Raw genomic sequence first — 22119 nt, 5'->3', positions numbered from 1 at the left:
GTAGGCATAAACACAAAGTCCATCACTATCATGTTGCAGAGGTTGCTGCACCATGAGGTTTTGTACCTGTGCTCGCCCTCACCCCACCATGATGGCAGTAGGGTAATTGCCATCATAGGGCACCTGCCAATCCTATTTTTTTGTTGTTGCTGTGCTAGAAACAGCAACAGCTCGTAGAGTCATGAAAGATCTGGTCAAAGAGTAGTTCACAGCTGGCCAAGAGGCGCCCAGGAGACACAGGGAGGTCATGGCTGCTGGAGCCCCTCGTCCTCCGTGCCGCATGTGGGTGGCCCTGGGCAGATGTCTGGGGCACGCGTGTCTTTGGGCTTGTGAGCGTGGGAGCAGGAGCAGGTAAAAAAATCTTCTGCAGACATTTTACAAATAAATGTCACCTCCTCCTTCTGTAAGATCAGCTGCTGGGCTTCACTACGCTGGTTTCACGGGCATCACATGATCAGGAAGAGCAAACTGCCAGGAGAGTTGTATTTTTAACATTACCGAAATGCCCTGGGAGCGCGCCTCGCCGCAGCCTCCAGTGCAGAGGCTGTATGTAGCTGCTTCCCGTGCCCCAGCCCCGAGGAGCCCAAACAGGCGCTGCCGGCGTATTTTGACTTGAGTCGCATGATGGAGCGCCGGATCCAGCAAACTGGAGCCGCGCGGTTGCTGGTTCCCTCAATTAGGAAGGCTTCCTGACTTTTGTTTAATCCCTTGCTTATTAATGGCGCTCACCTCTTTGATCAAAGACTTGCGCTGATTTCAATTAGGGTTGAGCAAGAACCTAGTGACAGGAAAGCTGTATCAGGAGGAGCAGCGGCTGTGCCCTAAAGGGTTTCTTCACCCTCGTGACCAAAATCTATAGTCACAGGTGAAGCGTATTTATTCGCAACCAAGCTGGAGAAAACTCAAGTAATCCCTTTGCTGGCAAAATAGCTCTGCCGAAATAAAAGCAGGCAGCACTAATTGCCTGGGGAGCTCCAGTTCTTCCCATCTCAAGCACTGGGGAGGGACCAGGCCCTTCCTACAAAAGGGCGAAGCCACGAGAAGATAAGCCTCAGCTTCACTTTTGGACAAGGCTGTAGAGTGGGATATCACTGGGGTGAGTAGCTACACCTGTGCCTGTCTGGGGTTTTTAATAACTGTGTCTTCATTAACTATAACCACACCTGTTGTTGTCTCCAAGAGGGAGACAGCTGCAGAAGATGACTCTGTCTAGGTGAAGAATGACTGTAAGAGGAGATTGGGACAATCAAATTATATGCAAAGTTAAGTTTCTAGAGTAATGAAAGCTGGGGTGGACTCTCAAGGGGAATAAGCAACACAAGAGTAATTTGGGGAGTTAAAAAAAAAAGCAGGGAGTGATAGATTTACTAAATGTTTGCAAAGGTACAGTAACAAACTCAGAGCTATTGTCTGAGCATATGCCTGTAGGTAACAGAAGATAAATACAATTATTTAAATAGCACATTAGTATATGTGGTATACTAATGCCTTGATACACTCTCCCAACTACACTATGTTGATAAAAACTAGTGACTATAAAAAGAAGCAGTAGGAGTTGCATCAGAGGAGACACAAGCAGTGGGAAAGGAGAGAGGAAGCCACCCCAGAAGGAGACGCTGTGGTGGGGCATCAGCCAGAGGTACGGGGGCACGTGGGTGCCTTTGGCCAACTTTACTATAAACTTTTGCTTGCAACCCAGCAGCATTAGAAAGAAATGAAGTGCATGATGGGGGCAGTCTCTTTATGTTGTGGAAATAGTTAAAAGAATAGCTGCCTGGCTAGGAACAAATACGTGCACCTGCAGCTGCAGGGCTGCACCACTTGTCCACAGCATCCACAAAGCCTTTGAGATGTCTCTCCTAAAGCAACTGACCTCTGGAAAGGTAGACATGGGGGATGTTGAAGTGGAGTGCAGAGGATGAGAAATACAATACCTGTGCTGGTAGTCTAGAAGTCAGTGGCATAAGAATAAGAGATGGTGCAAAACACGGTGGGGGCGTCCCCAGAGCATTTACAGCCACCCAAGTAAATGTGAGAGACGTGCTCTGGGAGTGTTGTCACAGCTGCTGTCCTGTCTAGCACCACCGATGATCCAGCATCCAAGTTGCTCTCCAGGAAAGCAACATATGCTTTTTTTTTTTTCCAGTTGTGGGGAGTTGCGAATGTTTCGTCCCTCTGCGTGGCTTGATTTTACTTTGCCACAGCCTGTGGTGGGGAAGTCAGTCAAGTCACCAGAAGAAAAGACCTGAATGAGAAATGTGGTTTTCTCCATCAAAATTCCTTTAGAAAAAATGCTTTGGGAAATATTTTGCAGAAAAAAGGTTACTTCTTTTTTTTTCTGCAGCTGAGAATCAGTTGCTTTTCTTTTTAAATGAAAGCAGTTAAAATGATCGTAAACCAGAATTTTTCTTTTGAATATGTCTTCCAGCTGAAAATGCTGTGAAAAAAATGCATATTGTTCTACATGAACCTCCTTTCAAAGTTATCATTTAGGTTAAAAGACAGAAAGTGGAGAGTAATGTGAAAAATGTTGTGAGAGCAAGCAGAGACAGAGGGTTCATGCTGAAATTAGATGGAGCTGGTGGCTCAGGCTGGGAGGCCAAGGAAGGCTGAGAAGGGTCCTCAAGGCACCCTTGTAACTTTGCTTGTAATACAGCAACCTTGGTGGGAGTTTGACTTGGAAATATTACTGGCTTTTTCTCTAGAAATGTTTGAATTTGTCTCTGGCTTAGGGCTGTAATTTTTTAATCTCTGAATTTGGATTGATGGTGACTATGACAAGATAATACTAGGTCTATCTTGGCTATCTGCTTATTTGGGAAAAATGTTCATCCCATGACTCATTCGAACATAAAATTAAAATGTTCATTAAAGTCTTGCATGAGTAAAGAAATGCATTGCTCTTGCATGCTGGTTTGGGGCCGATTCCTCCCAGGTGGCTTCTATCCTCACTGAGTGTGGTGGGGGCAAGTGACTGCTAGCATCAACCTGCCTCCTGCCTCCCCACCTTGCTGCAGCAGGTAGGACCCGGAGAGGTGCCCTGTCACCAAAACACTGGTGGTGGCTCTGGCTTGCTGCCCTGCTTCGACTCTGTCCCCACGGCAAGCCTGTCCTTGTTCCCACCTTGCTGGTCCAGCCACCAGGAGGGACCCACAGTCACCTACCTCTGCTGAGCAGGGCTGGGCAGGAGAAGACACTCAGCATCTTCCACCTTCACCTCCCACGGACAAAAAAATGGCAAATGCTAAAGAAGGAAAAAGAAGTCTCAAAAGCCAAGCAAGATATTGCCATCCTGCAGCATCTGTGGCAATCGTCGAGGCTCCCTGGCCAAAGCCCTTCCCCAGCTGTGCTGTGGGCAGCAACTTGAAGCTCTCTGCTGAGGCAGGGATTAGGGCTTTGCATATTCCAGGTGAGAAGCACTGCAAGGAGAGCAGGTGACTTTGCATGCAAGAAGGTTGTGGCACAGAAGGGAGTAGGAGCCAAGTCTTAATGATGCTAGTATGCCTTAATCACAAGACTATTTTTTCCCTTATCATTCAAAGTGACTTGTACTACAACACCCTCCTCTGCATCTTTTATTAACCTCCTCTTTTTATCAACTGAGACGTTCATTTGCTCCTGAATTTGGGAAGACTGGGCTAGCCCTTGGGGCGACTGAATGCCGCAACGTCTCAGTTTCCCTCTCCCACTCTCATGACATGAGAAAAATACTGAGCAAGGATTTTCCCCATCACATGTTCTGCTGCTGGCACTGTGGACCAGACCATTCAGAAGGCTTTGGTTCATGCCTCATCATTCATGTGACTGCTGACTGAATACAAAATGTAGAAGGTTACCTGCTCAGTACAGATAACATCAACTATTGCACATTTTTAATCGTCACCGAAAACAGCAGCCAGTTTCATTGGACCAGCACTGGAAAAGAGACACCAACCCAGGTCTTGCAATATTTTCCTCAGCAGGTGTGTTGATGTGAAGAACTGCAGAGTTGCGCAGAGGTGTCCTCCAGCTTGGTATAAGTATTCAGCTATTTTATCGAGGGAAAAGGTTGTTTCACTGTACACACATTAAAAGCTTTAGCTGTCTGTCTGCTTATTCAGAGCTTCAGCTTGAAATTAAGAATGCAATGATGTGTGCTTGCATAGGGGAGAGAGGGAGAGAAATAGCAAAGAAACCTTTTAAGGCCAGTCATTTGTTTGTATTTTACCTGTGTCTTAGGGGTACTGAAATGTCCAGTTTTTGTCCAGATCATTTGAAAAGGGATGTGGTTTGAGGATTAGAAAATCTATTTTCAAATAGCTACCAGAAAGAGGTTTTAGTTTTTAGAGCAGACTGGATGCTTTTACATTAGTTTTTCATTCCTAACAGGAAATTTTTCTTATGGTCTCCAAATTCTGGTAACTTTAAACAGTTTAACTTGGAAACCATTTCAGTGACACCCATCAGCCCCTTAGTCTCCATAAGGGGTTTAGGCATGAGTCCAGGAGGCTAGAACGCCACCACGATGTTGCAGAGAGGATATAGACAGGGTGAACATGATGTTTTTATCCACAGGGATCTTGTTTGGGAAGAATACAGCAGGATTTGGCACTTTCTGCTTGGAGTTGCTCTTCTTTTCCCGGCACGCTCATCTCTGATGGGTCAGTGCTGCACCCAGCAGGGTGCGAGGTGCTGCGCGAGAAGGTGCCAGGCAGCAGGATGCCTGGGGAGTGATGAAGCCGGGAAGTTTTGAACAAGGCTTTTTGGGGTTGCTTCCTCATTCTTCCCTCTGAAATGCTGTATTCTGTGAAATGCTGCTGCTGCTACATAGCTCCATGGGGTGCCAGCAGGGAGGGTGCGGCAGGAGGTGGACCACTGGGCATGGTGGGGGGGCCTGGGGGCTGCATCCCTACCAGCTTGTGGGGACTCTTTTGGAGTGCAGTGCTGCCTCTTTGGAGTGCAGTGCTGCCAGGGTTGGACGACTATTCCTGTTAAAAGCCTCCATTTTCAGGTGCTTGTAAAAATTGAAACCTCATCCAGCAAGGCACAGATCTTCCTTTCTAGTTGCCCTCTTCTTAAAAACAGCTGTTTGAAAAAAGCCCTACAGCTGGAGGGACACACAGGAGCTATTTCTTTGGTGGAGGGGAGAGATGCTGAGGCTGGATGTGCAGCCGGGGAAGGTGGACACGTGCTGAGGCTCCGTGGGACTGGACAGGTCTCTGCAGCATCACAGGGGGACATGAGAGGGGTAAGCAGGCAGTTGGTGCAGGCAGGCAGGTTTCTCCCCTGCCTGTGCCTTGTGAAACACCTGGCAATGGTGTGATTGCATACTCCTTGTGTGGCGTGCAGGACGGGCCTGTGAATCAGTATTTCACCATGGCTTATTTACCAGGCCCCTGTTTTGTTGCTGTGGAAGCTGTAGAAGAGGCAGTAAATGAAACGGGAGCTGGTGGGAAGAGAAAGGTTTAGTAAGGCTCATCTGGACCAGTGAAAGAACCGATGAGACAAATACACACTGACTGCTGCAGATCGGGAGACTTTCTGCCTCTGTGGGAGCCGTGCAGATGCCAGGCTGCTGCTGAACCCTGTTTTCCCATGGGGGAAAGAACAGCTCTGTGTTTTTCAGACAACAATGCAATAAAGTCAACATTGTGTCTCCAAGCCTCGGGTCCCAAATATGGCAGCTACATGACACAAAACTTTAACCCAAGAGAAACTCACTCCTGCAGCTCAAGCATGGCTTAACAGGTTTTAGGAGGTTTTACTGGCCTCTTGCTGTGTATCCTCATTTACACTTTAGACTGATGCTGTTTGCCTGCACAGAGCAGCTCACTGCCCAACCTCTTGTAGCCATTTTTCTTGGAAGGGGGAAGGATACATTTGATAAATGGGCTGTTGGGACCTTATCTTGGCTGTGTGACTCCTTGTTATGCATGCCTGGGGGTGGGGAGCTGGGAAGATCCCGGGTCCCCAGCCCTAGTATTTTCACTCACGGTGGTTACTGGCTCTTCCTGAATACTTTGAAGCGCGTTAGTGCTAATTAATTATCTGTAAACCTTATCACCAGCTCACCTACTAGGAAACAATGCCGTCTTGAAGACAGTAATCCTTAGGAATAGTGTTATGTCAGGGACTGTCTGCCTCCCAGGAAATATCTCTCTGATCTGTGGAAAAAATGTGCTGAGGCTGGCAGGTGCAGCAGTGGTGGTGGCTCCATTAGCGGTGACAGAGGCATCGAGTGGGCCCCTTTCTTTTGTAAGAGCTGAATGGTGGAACCTATTGCTCACATCCCACACTTCAGCAGGGGCAAGGCAGGCCCAGTGGCCTGGCTATCTGTTTTGGAGGGCATCGAAGGGCTCTGAACACAAGTATGAGGGACTGGGCACCCTGTACCGGGGTGGTGGCTGAGTGGCTGGTGTCCCCACGGGCACCCCACTGCAACAGGGAGGGGGGGACAGGGCAGCCAGGGCATGAACACCCCCTGGCAGCAGCAGCGATGGAGAGCTTCATAGGTGGCTTTGCCCCTGAAGCAGTAACTGGGGTAATTACACCCCACAGCCTGGCACAGGGTGAAATTTGCGGCAGGGGTTGGAGCCGTGGCTAGGGCGGTGAGGGGGCTGAAGATGAAACACTTGGAGGGAAAACAAAGCAGCCAGATTTCAAAGGCAAGAGCCTTCCCCGGTGTTTGCATATTCACACTGACTTGGTGTGGGAACAAGCACTTGGTCTGCAGTGGCCTCAGTGGCAAACTGCAGTCGGTATTATGGGTGTGTACATGTCTTCCTATGGAGCAAGTCCATGTATCTGTGTTAATAAGGCAGATCCTTGTTTTTCCACAAAAAGGCTTCTGACTCATCAGTGCTGCTGCCCACTGGTCCCTCCCCATCATCTGCAGGACCCTTGGGATCACTGATCCCCAGCTGACAGCTTGGTCCTGGCTCAGAGCTGTGGAGGCAGGTGCCTTATCAGCAGCTCTGGTTTAAAGTCTCTTGCCTAGGAAAGGTTTGCGAAGGAGAAGCCTTTGTGCCTTGAGCTCAGTTCCAGCCACGAGACCATGAAAATGTCACAGGAGCCTCCTACTCTGTCATGTGGGATTTGGAGGGCTTTGCCATTTACAAACTCTACTTTTAAGCATGGTAGGCATGAAAAATATACCTAATGAGAGCTTTACATTAAATCGTTTATCAGCTCTCTTCCCCTCAGACCATGTCCTCCTCCATCAAAATTGAATCTGTCGTGAAGGAGAAGACCAGGATGGGAGAGTGCCCAGTCTGGGAAGAAAGGGAGACCGCACTTGTCTATGTAGACATTAACTCACAGAAAGTTTGCCGCTGGAGCCCACTCAGCAATGAGGTGCAGAGCGTGTCCGTGGGTAAGAGTCCATACTCACTGCTTCATCCTGGGAGTCTTCTCTGTCTGCCCTGTGCGTCTCTCCTGGTAGGAGTCCTGCAGATTGGTGGTCTCCCTTACTTTCCATGGGCTCACACGCCCTGTCCTCCCATGATGTGTTGCTGGGCATAGTGTGGCCCAAGCCGGTCGAGCAGAGGGGACCGTGCTCAGGGGGCCATTCTCATGTTATCCTTGCTAAGCCCAAATGGGAAGCTGTGTTTCATTTGGGACCTGCAGAGGAAAAGGTACAGTCCTAATGGCTGTGTCTGCCAGAAGCTGGAAAGATCTGAGATGTGCTAATGATCCCAGGGGAGAAGGATCTTAGCATCAGCTCAGCCTTTCCTGGGTCAGGGACATCCCAGTCAAGCCCAGATGCCCTCAGTGAGGTGGGGAGGGGTAGGGCTGAGTGATTGCCCTGGAGCCACCCACCATCTCCCACTCCCTCTCGCCCACAGATGCCCGCGTCGGCTCGGTGGCACTGCGGCAGTGTGGGGGCTATGTCATCGCCCTTGGGACCAGGTTTGCCTTTCTGGACTGGGACACTCAGGCAGTCACTACCATCCTTGAGCTTGAGCAGGATAAACCCAACAACAGGTTCAATGATGGGAAAGTGGATCCAAAGGGGAGGTTTTTTGCTGGTAAGTTCATGGCAGAAATTTCCCCCAGAGGAAAGAGGAACTAATTACAGTATATTTTATATAATGCATTTTATTCCATGTTCTCAATTCCTCTATTGAATTCCCTGCAAAAACACTGTCATGAGTGTGAGCCATCTTGTGAATGTTCTCTTCGGTTACTGACCAATGGAGGACAAGGGACCCTGCATCCTCTGACCTGGAGGACAGAGGCTGTCGACAAGGGCTGTCTGTCAGGAAGCCTCTCCTTCTACTTGGTGAATGGTGGTTTTCAAATGTCTGCCTCCATGGGAGGTGAAACACTGGTGAAGAGCTCACACAGGTGGGAAGGTTTCTGGAGCTGTAGAGGAGGATGCAGCTCCAGAGCAGAAGATGAGCTGTGGCTTGCACCCTTCATGTACAGCCTCCCCCGATTAGCCTGTGGGAAACAGGGATGTGGGGAGGGATCCTCGGCCTCCTGAAGGCAAGAGGGACTTTTGCCACCAGTTGCAATGCAACCAGGATCTTCCTGTGGTTTTTCTCCTCCCATATAAATGATGAGCCAAGCACAGCAATCCACACTGAAAGCTGAGAGCAACTGGTGGGAGTGAAAATGGCTCTGTATTTGTTTTGCCAGCCAACCTTTTCCTCTTATTTCAAATTTGCCCAAAATCAGGAAATTCATTTGACTCACGGTTATGCTCAAGGGCTGATGTGGCACTAGAGTTAAGGGTAAGAATAAGAGAGAAAAACCTGCTTTGCACACCCGTTCCTAGCTGTGCGTGGTGGACCAATACTTTCAACAGAGGTTTTGGCCAAGTATTGTAAAACAAGCTCATGAGGTCTTCTAAAAGGACAGGCCAACAGAGGCAGTCTATCACAGTTAAAAGAAGGCATAAAGGCCCCCCTCGAGTGTTTCCCATCCTGTCACTTCTCCTTTCTGGAGAAGAGAGAATCAGAAACTAAATAATGAGCGTAACACTGAGTCATAAATTCATTAAGAAAAAAATTGCAGTTCTGTGGTATTCTCCACTTGCTTCTGAGATAACTGTGATTTACAGCACCTGTATTTTAAAGTCACAGCCCATTTAAATGATGAAAGCAGCCTACAAAGAGCAACAACAAAAAGAGCACATGGTACTTGCCTGCGTCTTGGCTTTTGCTGTGAGCGAAACCTCAGCCCCTGGCATGCTATGGTGCTCCTTTGGGTCTTTGGTGTCTATGACTTAAACCTCCTGGCAATGCAAAAACTTGTCCTTTCCTTAGCCAGGATCATCTCCATGGGAGGCAGCTGCTCCTGACCTGCTCCTTTTACTCCTCATCAATCTGATGGGATCTGGTTAGTCCCTTTCTCCCTAAGACCTCTTAGTAACACTTAGAGGAGGTTTCTGATCAAGCATGAAGAACAAGCTTCTACTTTCTAACCAGCACTCCCATTTCATTGCAGGTACGATGGCTGAAGAAACGGCACCAGGGGTCCGAGCAAGGCATCAAGGCGCTCTCTATACCCTTTACCCTGACCATTCAGTAATAAAACAGTTAGACCAGTTGGACATCTCCAACGGTCTGGATTGGTCCCTGGACCACAGGACCTTTTTTCACATTGACAGCCTGGCATATGCTGTGCATGCCTTCAGCTATGATGTGCACACTGGAAAGATCGGTACACGTGCTTTTCTAAATTTGGTGACAAGTAGCGCTATTACTCTTTCTACATCAAGACCTGGGCACGTAAGATGCAGTGATTTATTTGACAGATCTCATATTTTCTGGTTACAGCTTGTCAGCAGGCTGACTGTGATTTTTCTCAAATTTAGTTATATGCCAGGTGTATTCGGTGAACAAACTTTTGACAATCCTTCAACTTACTTTCATCTGGACAGATGGCTCATATTTAGACCTGTTCGAGAAGTTGCAGGGAAGAAGTCGTTTATACTGCAGAGTGAGAATTAGCTTATAGGGTAGGATGCTATTTATTCTTGAGTGCCATCTACTGGATTCTTTGGCTGTATTAGCTCCATAAATACAAATACAGAATGTGCATGCATGTATATCACAGAAATGTATTTAAAGAATCAAGTTATCATTGTGACTGAGGTTTCCTAATTCTGAAATTAAAATTGCCTTCAAATGTTTGGCAAATTTCACTTAAATTCATTTTTCAGACAAACATTTTTTATTATATCTCAAAAAGGAAAATTTAAGTGCAAGCAAAATGGATGTAACCTCATTTCAAAACTCTGTGAAATATTTTTATGCTGGATCAACCTGTTATACTCCATGGGACTCTAAATGGTTAAATGGCCTTTGTACTCTAATGAGTGTGGACTTTTTGTAAATGTGGGTGACAATTGTACAAAATAACTATATTCACTCAGATTTAATTTTGCTGAGAAAATCTATTTGTACAGATTTTAGGACATAAGATTTCTAAAGAAGATTTAATGCAACTTTTTCCCCCCAGATACAAAAATGTAATGAGTTAGAGCTTCCTAGCCTTGGCTTTATGCTGGTGACTGTTTATTTTTGGGTGGTGTAATGGCCATAAGGCGCTGGGTCAGAGCGGGCAGACAGCTGCCCATGGGCAGTGCTCCATGGACAATGCATGTGCCCACCAACCTATCTGCACGGCAGCCTTGACTGCTAGTGGTTGGTGTCCAGGCTTAATCAAAGCTAGTAGCTTGATTGGCCATTAAAAAGTAAAGTTCTTGATCTTTAGCTGGCAGAGATTGCTTATCACCAACATTTAAACCCAAGACATTATTTATGTGATGTATTGCTCATAAAAAGACATCCTGGCTGCTGTGAGCAATGAAAGTCCAGGAAAAGTTACTAGATCGCAGAAGTTGTGGTATGGTGGGCAGCTAGTGGGTTAACAAGAGGGACATTTTGTTCTCTTCCCTTGGTAAAATAATAGGAGCTCTGATTCAGTACAATCCCAAGCTACAATGGCTGTACTGGGAACTTGTTTCTGCCAGGCTAAGTTAGGCTTTTAACTCATCTGTGAAATGCATATGTGATAAACATTTTACAGCAGGTCTTTCTCACAGAAAATGAACTTATCTGTTTGCAAGAGTGTGAAAGATGTTAGACTTGGATCTGATACAGAATTGGTACCAGCCCACATAACACGGGCTTCGTAACTCTCCTTGCAGCCTGCCCCAAACTTTTGTACCATCTAGAAAAGGAGGAGCAAATGCCTGACGGGATGTGCGTAGATGCGGAAGGGAAGCTCTGGGTGGCCTGTATTGATGGCGGGCGAGTCATTCGTATAGACCCAGAGACAGGTAAGGCCTCCACCAGCACATGCATATTGAGTGTCACCTACATGCCATGAGAGGAAAGGCAGCCAGGAGGAATGGATTGAAGGTGAGATAAAAAGGTGTTGTTTATTGCCTGTTTCTGCCCCATGGGTTGCCATGACCATCGTTGGTCCAGGCCCCAATCACGTTGAAAGCACATCTCCCCGTGCTGCCTCCCAATGTCAGGTACCATTGCTCCCACAGTCTGCTGATGCAGCACATCCATTTCTTAATAATGCCACTTAAAAAAAAAAAAAAAGCACTGCATATCTATTGTGAGAAATATTATAAACCTGCAATTAAAAAAAAATAATTCCCAGCATTGCAATATTTAACTGGGAAACGCTATTAGGGAATGACAGCCATCCTAGGTCAGGTGTCTCTGCCCTTCCTGGCTTCACATACTGTATTGCTTCATTTTGAGAAAAGGAAACAAAACCTCACAGATATAGGGGAGAGGCTGAAAAATAGTTAGAGATGAGGCAGATGAAAGAATTTTTTTTGTCCACAAACTGTCCTTTAGGATATGGCCTCTGTCTGAAGGGGAGGTGCCTTCTGAGTAAATGCCACATCTGTGCCATGTCCACTAATAACGCATTCATATTTACGTGCTTCCTAGAAAATGGACATTAGGAAACAATTGTACATTTTTCCCAGGGAAAAGAATCCAAACTGTGAGGCTGCCTACTCCGAGGATCACCTCTTGCTGCTTTGGTGGAAAAGACTACTCAGAAATGTACGTGACTTCTGCATATGATGGACTGGATGAGACCACCTTAGCCAAGGAACCTCATGCGGGAGAGATTTTCAAGGTAAACAGACTTTCTTTCTTTCTATATGTCAGACCTGCCAAGCCCCACGCTCTGAGAGTGAGATGCCTACAGCTGCCCTCACTCATCCCGCTCACCTGATGTGCTGGTCCAGATGTGTTGCTTGTTCCCCAGCAGGGCACAGCTGCTTTTGCACAGCTGCTCATGCATTTGGAAGGAATATTTGGAGAAATTGATAGTAATAGTGTTATGTTTGTTAGCCAAAGTTGGTATCCGGTCGGGATCTGAAGGCAGCCAGTGGATCTGGATCTTCCCTGTATGGCGTATTCTGTAATAGACTGTAAGGAATTGGGTCTTGCTCCTATCTCTTACTATATTTTCATCAGTTTTGGAGATTTCACTCCCTTAATTCTCAGTTTTTAATTTTGCCAGGAAATCTAAATGTTTACAGCACAGATTGCTCCTTCAAAAATTAAATTCTTGAATTCACCAGGGCTAAATATTGCATCCTGATCCCAAAACTTTGGGGATTATTTTAGTCTGTTAAAAGTGGGTGCTACATTTTGAGAAACTAATCATCCATGTTTTTGTCCAGGCTCTTGAATCCAAAACTTGTTTCTTTCTTCATTTTTCAGTCCGTTAGCAAAGAGTACATCAGGAGAATAAAGTGCAGTTCTTAATCAGCAATTGCCATCATTCCCTGAAAGTTGACCACAGCATGAAAGGAAGGTTGTAAATGAGGGGGAATGAAAAAAAAAAAACTAACCTAAACAAACTGTATTATCAGTTTGGCAATAGGATCAAGACATGTTCCAGGTGTGATGGAGATCTAGTCTGGGACCTTCTAGTTGAAAGAAGTGCTTGGAGCAGATTTCTCATGGCTGAGATTTCTCAAGCAGTAGAGTTTAGGAGCCCACATGAGAATTAAATGAGCCTTGCCCTTTTTATCTCTGTTCCTTGGTTCTCCAGTTCTAGAAGGGAATTTGTATTTTCCAAACTCACATTTGTCTTGCATGGGCAAAGCACATTAAAAGTTACTATGACTTGTTTGGTTAATATGGAGATAAGAACCATGTATAAGGGCCACAGATAATGTGTAAATTAGTAAAATTATTGAGTGGTGCTCAATAATCTTAAAGATCTTAATCCTAAAGAGTTCTAAAGAACTTTGTAATGACGCTTTTCGGGCTCCTCTTGAAGCAGGGGACCCTCCACTTTTAGGGGTATTTACTATGATAGTTGTTGTACAACATTTGAATGTTTTCATTGTACTCAGCTGGAGATTTATCTGTTTCCTTTTATTTTTTTTTTTTCTTTTAAAAACAGATAACAGGCCTGGGTGTGAAAGGGATCCCACAGAATTTCTATGCTGCTTGAACACTGATGCTAAATAACAAAGAAGAAATGCTTGCATCTTGTAGTAACTCTGACAAGGAGAAGTCCAATGAACTACAGGATTTATCTGTGTGAGGATTTCCAAACCCACATTTGGGAGCATGCTTGTTTTGAATTGAAGATATTCCATCTTCTGTGGGTCCATGGTTTGATGCAATAGGTTAGAGAGGTAAAGTTAATCTGTGTTACACCTTGATAGTTTTTGTGACTTTCCATAAACCTCTTCAAGCTCGAGCTTAGTTTTGTTGAACTTTCTGATGACCAGCTTTGGATTTTCAAGTCTGTGTGGTTCCCAAAGCAGAATCTGACTCCTGGTTTGTCTTTGCATGTTACAGTGATGTACTGGCAATAATATGGCAGATTTTAATAAACATTTTAAGAGTAATGACTTGAACTGGACTGCTCCTCTGCTGTGGGACTCCCCTCGAGGTGTTTTCTTGGTGATCAGATCTACTTGTAGTACCCAGGCTCCATTTCTACACGCTTGCTAGCCAGTTTCCATTTGCCTTGTCATGAATTCTTCTGTCTTGTCTTTAGGACACCATTTACGCTGCTGAAAATAAACTGTGCAACCTTATTTTAAATATATTATGCATTTTTCTTTTCAGCTTTCAGATATTATCATGAAAATGCAGAGTGACCACACATGGTCAGGGTACAAACAGGCTGTGAGCTACCAGGATGACCTGTGATACCAAACGAGATGCTCTGTAGAGTCGTCCTGGCAGGGGTCATATTTGCACCCATAAACATGGACTTCCCTTTGGTTTACACATCTTCTTATTGCATGCATGGCCTCACCTTCTTATTTCCCTTCTTATAATGCTCTTCCTCTCCTATTTCAAGTATTTTCCTCCTTCTTCCCTTTTTCCTTTAGATTTTCATTTTCTTCACTTCTCTTTCCCCTGAGCTTCTCTCTCTACTTAATCTCACCTTTTGTCAGCTTTCTTCTGTCTCTTTGTGGTCCATATTGCTCAGTATAGAGTTTGAAGTCCTTGTCCCTGCCTTCAATGCTGTATATATCTGCCCAGGTCTCTTGTCGCATTACCCTCTTCTCCTTTTTCTTCTCTGGGAGGGTAAATCTGGCCTATCAACATTTCTCCCTTTGCCCAAACTGTGCAGGGTTTTCTCCTATACCAATGACTACACCAAATATGACTCTTGAATTTGGGGTTTCCCCAAAGGCCTCAGCATACCTGCAGTGAGCCAGGTCCTGTACAAAAGCTGGCCAGACTGAGCAGCTGAGCAATGGAAGTAGAAAAGCTGCTCACCTCTTCCTCTTGCTTATACTGTATGGTCTGCAGACAGGGCAGAAATAGCACCTTGCATATAAGTAAATGAAATGCACTTTGGAAAATGCTGGCTGTAAATGCTGAGCCTGAGTAAAAACAGAGAGTGCTGTGGAAGGGGTCTCTCAGTGTTTCCTGGCTGTGTGCAAACCGGGGCCCCGACATGCCTATCCTTATCTCCTACAACTCCATGACCTTCATTTCCCAGTGAGCAGGAGCTGATTACACCACAGCGCTGCAGAAAACACAATATCAAGGTGTATTTTTAGAGGCTTTTTAAGTAACCACTCAAGACTACACTGGATTCACCGAACCATTGTGATCCTTTCATTATTTGAGAATGCTCGAGACCCACAGGTATCAGTGAAATCTAGCCTTTGCATTGTACTTGCTATCTTTTTACTGCCTGGAAAGATAGGCAGCACATTGTAATACATTTTCAGGTCCTTCATGCTGACACTTTGTGATGTTACACAGAAGTCAATAATACTCATCATTTACCAGACCAGATGTTTCAGTGTCTTTCTCTGAGGTATTTGGCCTTTCCATCACTGCTATTTAAAGCCTTGAGTTATCCCTCAGGCACTATGGGCAGGGAGTAAGTACTTGATGCCTCTTAAGGATATTTCCCACGATACCCATGCATGGAGGAGCAGAGAAACTGTGGTTAGCCATGCAGAAATGTTAAACACAGTTTCCATGGGGCTGTATGCCTATTACCCCTAGAATTAGCTGTTTTCTCCAGAACCAGCAGCCCTCTCCTGGCCAGGTGTCCCTCATAGCAGTTTTGAAAGAACAAAGCTGGGTTGATTTCTTGCTTTTAAAATATCCATAATGCCCAGCTCTGTTATGTGGTAGCCTTCTGGCCTGCTGGCAAGCAGGAGGTCTGGTTCTGAGCTCTGATCAGGCAGAGAGCAGGTTAAGCCATGTGTCCCAGGACAATGTCCTACCCATTTTGAAGGGGCATGTGACCTGAGGAAGGTTAGGTGGTATGTTTGGCCCCTCCAATTGAACTAGGCCACAGTCCAGAAAGAAATCTGAGATCCAGAGGGCCAAGAAGGGAGCTTTATTCACTAAGTGCTATTGAATATACTTGTCCATTGAACTGGATTTTCCAAAGTTACCTGAAGTCTACTGTAAAACCTGTGTTAGGTACTTTTTGGACGCTTATTCTAGATGATTACTTTAGGTCATTATCAAGCACTTTGCTCCTGTGCAACTTGACCAGATAATTGATCCATCGATCTGCTTCACTCCTAACTTGTCCTGGAAGGGAGGTGAGTCCATAGAGCTGTATGAAGATAACTTGAATGAGAAATAAAATGTTCAGCTCATTCTAATGTTTGCTCAACAACTGGGCTGTTGTTTTTTTCCCTAGTCATAATTTCAATAGTAATTAAGCTGCTGGAGATTCTTAAGAGCAAAAGTGTTAAATGCCCTTTGGCACCATAGCAATGACAAACTGGTATAAGGAACACTGACAGTTATGCAAGATTTCCTGTTTACCCCATCCAGAGAGGAATGTGAAGGCAGGATGTTTGGAGGCAAGTCAAGTGTCCTAACCTTTAATTAAAAACCCTAGGAAGTGTGTGCAGATACCTTATTTAATAAAAAATACCCAATATGCAAAGTTGACTATTCACTAGGCTATTTGCTCTGCCAGAAAAGGAAAGTAGATAATTTTGAAACAATTTACTCTTGAGAAATCCCTAATACCCTCATCATTTTTTTTCTAGAGCTTCCCCAGGCATGCACGCCATGCTCACTGATTTGTAATTCTTCAGCCGCTCCTTCCTCCATCTCCAAAGGGAGACACTGTGTGCTGCTCTCAGACTCCAAGGTCCAATCCCAAGGCTTTGGGATCTCTCTCATCATAGCACAGCTTCCCAAAATGAAGAAAGGTTTGAAGATTAATTTCTCTCTGTCACCTACTTCACTTCTCTTCAGATTTCAGAAGTTGCTGTTTTGTGATTTTACTTCTGAAAAAACGAGTCTTGATTGAAAAACATGGTGGGACTATTCTCCAGCTTTGTTAACCAAAGTGAAGCAAAGGCCCTTTGCCTTGAGCAGGATAAAGTCATGAAGGAAGGGGGTATAGGACTGGGTTCATTCCCTTTGTGCATGTGGGAACAATATGGTATCTATAGTCCTTGGTGAGGATACACTCTGAGATGGTTACTGGGTGACCGTTTACATGGTTGCTGTGGGTCTGCCCCACATGCTGAGAAGCACCACAGGGAGGATGCTGCCTGCCCAGGGGTAACCTCCTGATGGAGTATATCCCCAACGTGGATCACAGGCAGAACATGAAACAGCTTGTCAGCAAGACAGCAGAGACTGATAGGAGGTGGCTTCCCTTGTAAGGGATTGCTCGGTACATCCTGCCTTTTATAAGTTTTTCTAAGTATTTACTATGTTTATTGTATATTTAACCTATACCAGGCTGTATAAATCTTGCATGCTCTTGCATGCTTCTGTGTGTGTTGGGAACAGGCTTTCAACTGGGAAGATTTTGGTCCTTGTGTTTTCTAGCCCTTGTGGGACAAGCTGACTGCCTTTTTGTGCCTTCCTGAAAAGATGTGTCTTTGAGAAAACTTATTAAATCTGAACCGAGGGTCTCCAAATATTCGTTAAGTGCAGCTAGGATGTGAATGAAGCTTGTTAAACATCATGTCCGTGCTGGCATTACAGCTGCACCCAAGTGGTGTCACAGATCTGGAACTGGCAAATACAGCAATGTAGGGTTTGCTTCACTGGCTTTTACTGTTGTGCCTAGGACTCCAGGCAGGAAAGAAGACATAAAAATATTTCTTAATCCCATATAAGGAGACATAATAATTTTTCTATTAATTTTTTTTCTTGTTCTGATTATCTACTTCGTCTTAACGAGAAACTGTAAAGATGGTCTCTTTGCTAATGAGAGAGGGGACAGACACAAAGTAGCTGACTTCAAATAAAAAGTTCACAAGTGCTACCTACTGTGGTTAAGTAGGTCCCTGGCAGAACAAAGAGGTAGCTGCCCTGCTGAAATGACCTGACTGTGCATAGTTTGTTTATTTTACCTCGACCCTATCATGATCCATACTCACATCAGTGTCAAACTTAAAAACAAAACTTTGAATCCAGATCTTTGCTACCTTCTTGCTGTTATCTCTCTGTGTCAATGTGGACTGAGATTTCAGAGGGTAATAATGCACAGCCTACAAAGGAGAGACATTGAACTTTGAACCTCTATTCACATGAAAATACTCTTGGAAGAGTCACTTGCCCTATGAGAAGCCCTATGAACTACTAAAGGCACTTGCCCTATGAACTATTAACAGGACTACTGGATGACCTGCGGGGTGACTTTGGTCAGCAGATGGGCCTGACTGGGAAAATGGCAGGAACAAGAGGCATCTCCTCAGGAGGTATATGAGCAGGAACTGGATGTCTGCAAAAGAATGACTGAAGGGTGGAAATAGCTGTAGATTAATTTATTTTGTCTAAGATTGCAGATGTCTTGAGCTGCTTAAAGTACTGTTTTATTAAGTTTGTTTGTGCTGCGTGTTGCAGTATTGACAACCCGAAAGTCAAAGAAACAGTTGGTGTTGATATCAGGTTCTTCTGCATCAAAATAAGACTCACATGAGCTGTAAATACAAGCAGTGATAACCTCTGAGGAGCTATAAGACTCTCATCCTCATCAGCTTCTGTCTTCTTAAAGATGAAAGTGTTCAACCCTGTGTTTAGCAGTACCCAGGTCATGTTAGGGAAGAGAGGGTGTGAGTGAATACCCTGTCAAGACTGTGGTATCTTCTGGAAAGAGATGATATCACAGCATTGGTACACAGAGGATTTTAAGATGAAGGGAAAGAGAAAGAGCTACCAAAGGTGAGATTTAACATGGAAGCTGAGGTGATGACAAAGAGAAATGTGGAGGGGCAGAGAGGGGAAGGACATGTTGCTGGCAGGTGTGGGAAAAGGCAAGTTACAGGAAGGTGGGGTCTATAATTTGGAATTAAATCATAAACTGGAAAAATTGTACATGGAGGGACACTTAGGACTCAGAGGAATCTGAAGATGCTTGCTACATCCTCTGCAGGGCTTTCCCTGCCTGCTGATCGTTTCTTGTATCCAAAGGGAGATGGTGGTGGGGCAAAAGCTGAACTGCCCTCTCCCATACTTTTTGCAAAGACCTTCCCTCTTTTTTAAATCACCTCAGACCCAAACAGCTGGGGTGGTCCACAATGGACCCATTCATATATAATGTGGTGAGGAGTGTCAGTGCAGGGTGTGGGACTATAGAGGATGATGGATTTATCCCCATGTCAACACTATTGGGATGCCATGGTCACATTAAGAGTTTGGAGCAGTGACAGGTGGGCTACAAGAAAGCCAAGGAGTGTGAGGTTGGTCCGGAGCAGATAAGAGGAGCCTTGCCTGTATTACAAGGTGCTGGGCTGTTTTCTGCTTTGGGATGCTGGGTATCTTGGGAAGCATTCTCTGGTCTGAGAGTATTTAACTTTGCTCTAGGAAAATGAGGGTGTATATGGACCTAGAAGCTTTCTGTGTTACGGGCACTACCCTGATAGAAAGCCTGATCAGGGGCCTTCCTCCTCCTGCTCTTCCCTATCTGTAAAGGCCTATGTGTGGGTTTTGAGCTATCTCCTGAATGCCTTGCCAGATTCTGTGTGGCAGGGAAAGGGCAAACTAACTTTGGCCAGTCTTGCCTTATGCCATGCTTTGTGCCTGTACCTGGATCCCCCTTCAGTCTTCTTTCTACCCCATCCTACCCCAGCACTTGCACATGCTTCTTTGGAGCATCTTCTTTTGGACTTGCTCATGTGATGGGAACTCAGGAAAGCCAGTACAGCCACAATCACCAAAAATCTAAAATTATCTTTCAATGCATGTACAGGAAGGCTCAAGCAGGTGTTTGCTTTCTCTTAGGAGCTACGAAAGAAGGAGGAAGCTCCAGATGACCTGGGATATTGTTGTGGAGAAAGAGTGAAAAACATGAAGATTAGCTTGAGATGATAATGTAGCATTAATGTTTTTGGGAACAGTGGGGGTTTTTTTGAGTGGTTCAGCATAAATTACTCCTTCTGTCAAAAAAAAGAAATAGGGTATAACAGACAAACTTAACTGTGCTATCTTGGCTTGGGGAAGGTTGTACTTTTGCTGGCCTGGAAAAATTTGGGATCTGGAATTGTGTCTTTCAGTGTGGGATCATTTAATACTTTGCAGGCAGTGCTCCTGGGATGACTGGCCACAGCTGTGCGCTCTTGTCCCCTCTGCCAGACTCCAGCCTGGGCCAGGGCTCGTGCTGCTTCTCCAGACAGCTCATCTGTGCTCTTTGATGAAAGGTTATTGCTTTAAAACCAACAAATTCTTCACTGTGTGGAGAAGAGAAACAGGTAGCTCTAGGGTGTAACTCAGCAGACTGATTTTAGATGTCTACTTGAGTCTAGTGAATTGCACCTTTTAATTATTCACTCCCTCTCATTGCTCAAGGGTAGTGTAAATATCAGTGGATATCTACGCTGAAGGTATCTGTGGAGTTGGATCAGCTGAATCCCACCTTAATGTTCTGATGACCTGGACTTCTCTCTCAAATGTAGGTGGCATTGTCCAAAAGGTTAAAATGTTACCTGGGAGATCACTGAGTGATGGCATAGGCTTGTGCCTTTGGGCAGTGAGGCTGAGTAGTGACAGTGGTTGCTTCTACCTTCCTGGTGCTTGGAGGGCTTCTTTAAGTTCTGTTCTCAAGGGAAGGTTTATGTAGGTTGGCACAGGAGTCCTCTCAGTTAAGGATGCTGGAGAGTAGCATTGCTCAATTTGTTTCCCCTCATTTGATAAGAGCTTCCTTTTTTTGTGATTAATAACCCTCTCTGCAGCATGTGATGTTCATTACACTGCTGGTTTGAGAGCAGGGTGTAAAGGACACTAAGGACAGTTGATACCCTGCTAGAGAAAACTTGGTACAGATACACAAAGACCATCTGCCTGGAAGAGCTGGAGAGAGATCAGTGTTATCACCTCTGCTTTTGGGTAACTGAGGCGCAAACAGGATTGCTTAAGAAATCTTTAGCAGATTTGGAGAGCCCCAGCAGAGACCCATCTGCTGCCTCATACTCCACTAACACCTGGTAGGTTTTGGCGACAAGAGGACTGCAGTAGGGGTTGGTAATGGGAACTAGTGGGACTAACTGCTGAGAGAAAGGCAAAAATTGATGCCAGAAAAACTGATATCAAGCCCTGCAGACTCCATCTTTCCTCCTCTGGCTCCTGCTGCTGTTGCTTCATCCTCCTCCCACTTGCTGCCAATGCCAATGAGGTCTGTTTGCACCCACTTTCACAAGAGTGAGTGGGAGTAACCTGAGTCAGCTCTGAGTGTGTCCTTACTACTTCTTCAGTGTAGGTGATCTCTGCTCAGCATGCAGGCATCAAAGCTGCCAAGGGTGATTTTGAGGTGGCTATCCTAGGAATTTGCTCTTGTTTTCCTTAAAAGGCGGGTCACTGAGAAAGAATTACTATTTTCCACAATCTGCCACTAGGTATTTCTCAATAGGGCAGAAATGAAACCTCCTGTTTACTTTATTCATTTCAGCTGCACATTTCCATGTACGGTTGCTTGTTGATGCAAAGACAATGTCTTAAGGTGAGCCATAGTTCATATGATACTGTCATGTTAGTGACCTTTCTAATGATTATAACCACATAGGGTAATTTTATAAACTTCTCACTTATTTTCAGCATCTGCTTTAAATGTTTGTGTGTGGTTGAGGGGTGGAGGAGGAATTAATGTAAAAAAAAGCGAGGTTCACTAAAGTTCTTTCTTTTCCTTTAAAAATAGGGAGTTTTGTTGTTCATTCTTCTATTATTATTCTTAGAATGAGCTAGGGACTAAAAAAAACCCTCTTAAAAGATGTTGCTTACAAATATCTTTTAAATCACTTCCCCATTTAAAAAACCCCATGATCTACATGGTGACCTGTTTTTACCGGATAAGATTAGGAGAGACTGAGTTATGGTGGTGCACTGACCTCTGTTGGCGTCATCCTTTCTTACTGAAACTCCCTTTAAATGCTGAATTTGATACTCTAGAAAATAGATGATACATTTGAGACAAGACCCAAGGCAGAAACGGTTCATGATGAAGCCATATTCCAATGTCACAGTACATCTAATACCGTGACTCTTCAACAAGTTCACAGTTCTTGGGCATAATGACACATGGTGTTGGTTTCCTAAAAAACCCCCTCAATCAGATGTTTTAAATATGCCAAAAAGCTGGGCAATTTCTTGTGTACCAGCAGGCTCTGTGATGGACCAGGTATTGACTGTCTGTCCTTCTGTGGCTGGCACAAAGTCAGGCTGTAAAGAAAAAGTATGCACA

At 45.0% G+C, this 22119-nt stretch overlaps 1 protein-coding gene across 1 annotated transcript; it reads left to right on the top strand.

Moving 5' to 3' along the window:
- Positions 1–7185: 7185 nt before the first annotated feature.
- Positions 7186–13431, top strand: LOC141920213 (regucalcin-like). The gene is made up of 6 exons (XM_074816905.1): positions 7186–7351; positions 7824–8006; positions 9430–9645; positions 11138–11269; positions 11942–12096; positions 13381–13431. Exons 1-6 carry the CDS (start codon positions 7186–7188, stop codon positions 13429–13431), a joined length of 903 nt encoding a protein of 300 aa, XP_074673006.1.
- The last annotated feature ends 8688 nt before the right edge of the window (positions 13432–22119 follow it).

Source organism: Strix aluco, chromosome 2, assembly GCF_031877795.1.
Source record: "Strix aluco isolate bStrAlu1 chromosome 2, bStrAlu1.hap1, whole genome shotgun sequence".
Lineage (NCBI taxonomy): Eukaryota > Metazoa > Chordata > Aves > Strigiformes > Strigidae > Strix > Strix aluco.
Note: the sequence above shows the minus strand (reverse complement) of the source record. Positions and strands in the feature narration are given on the sequence as shown.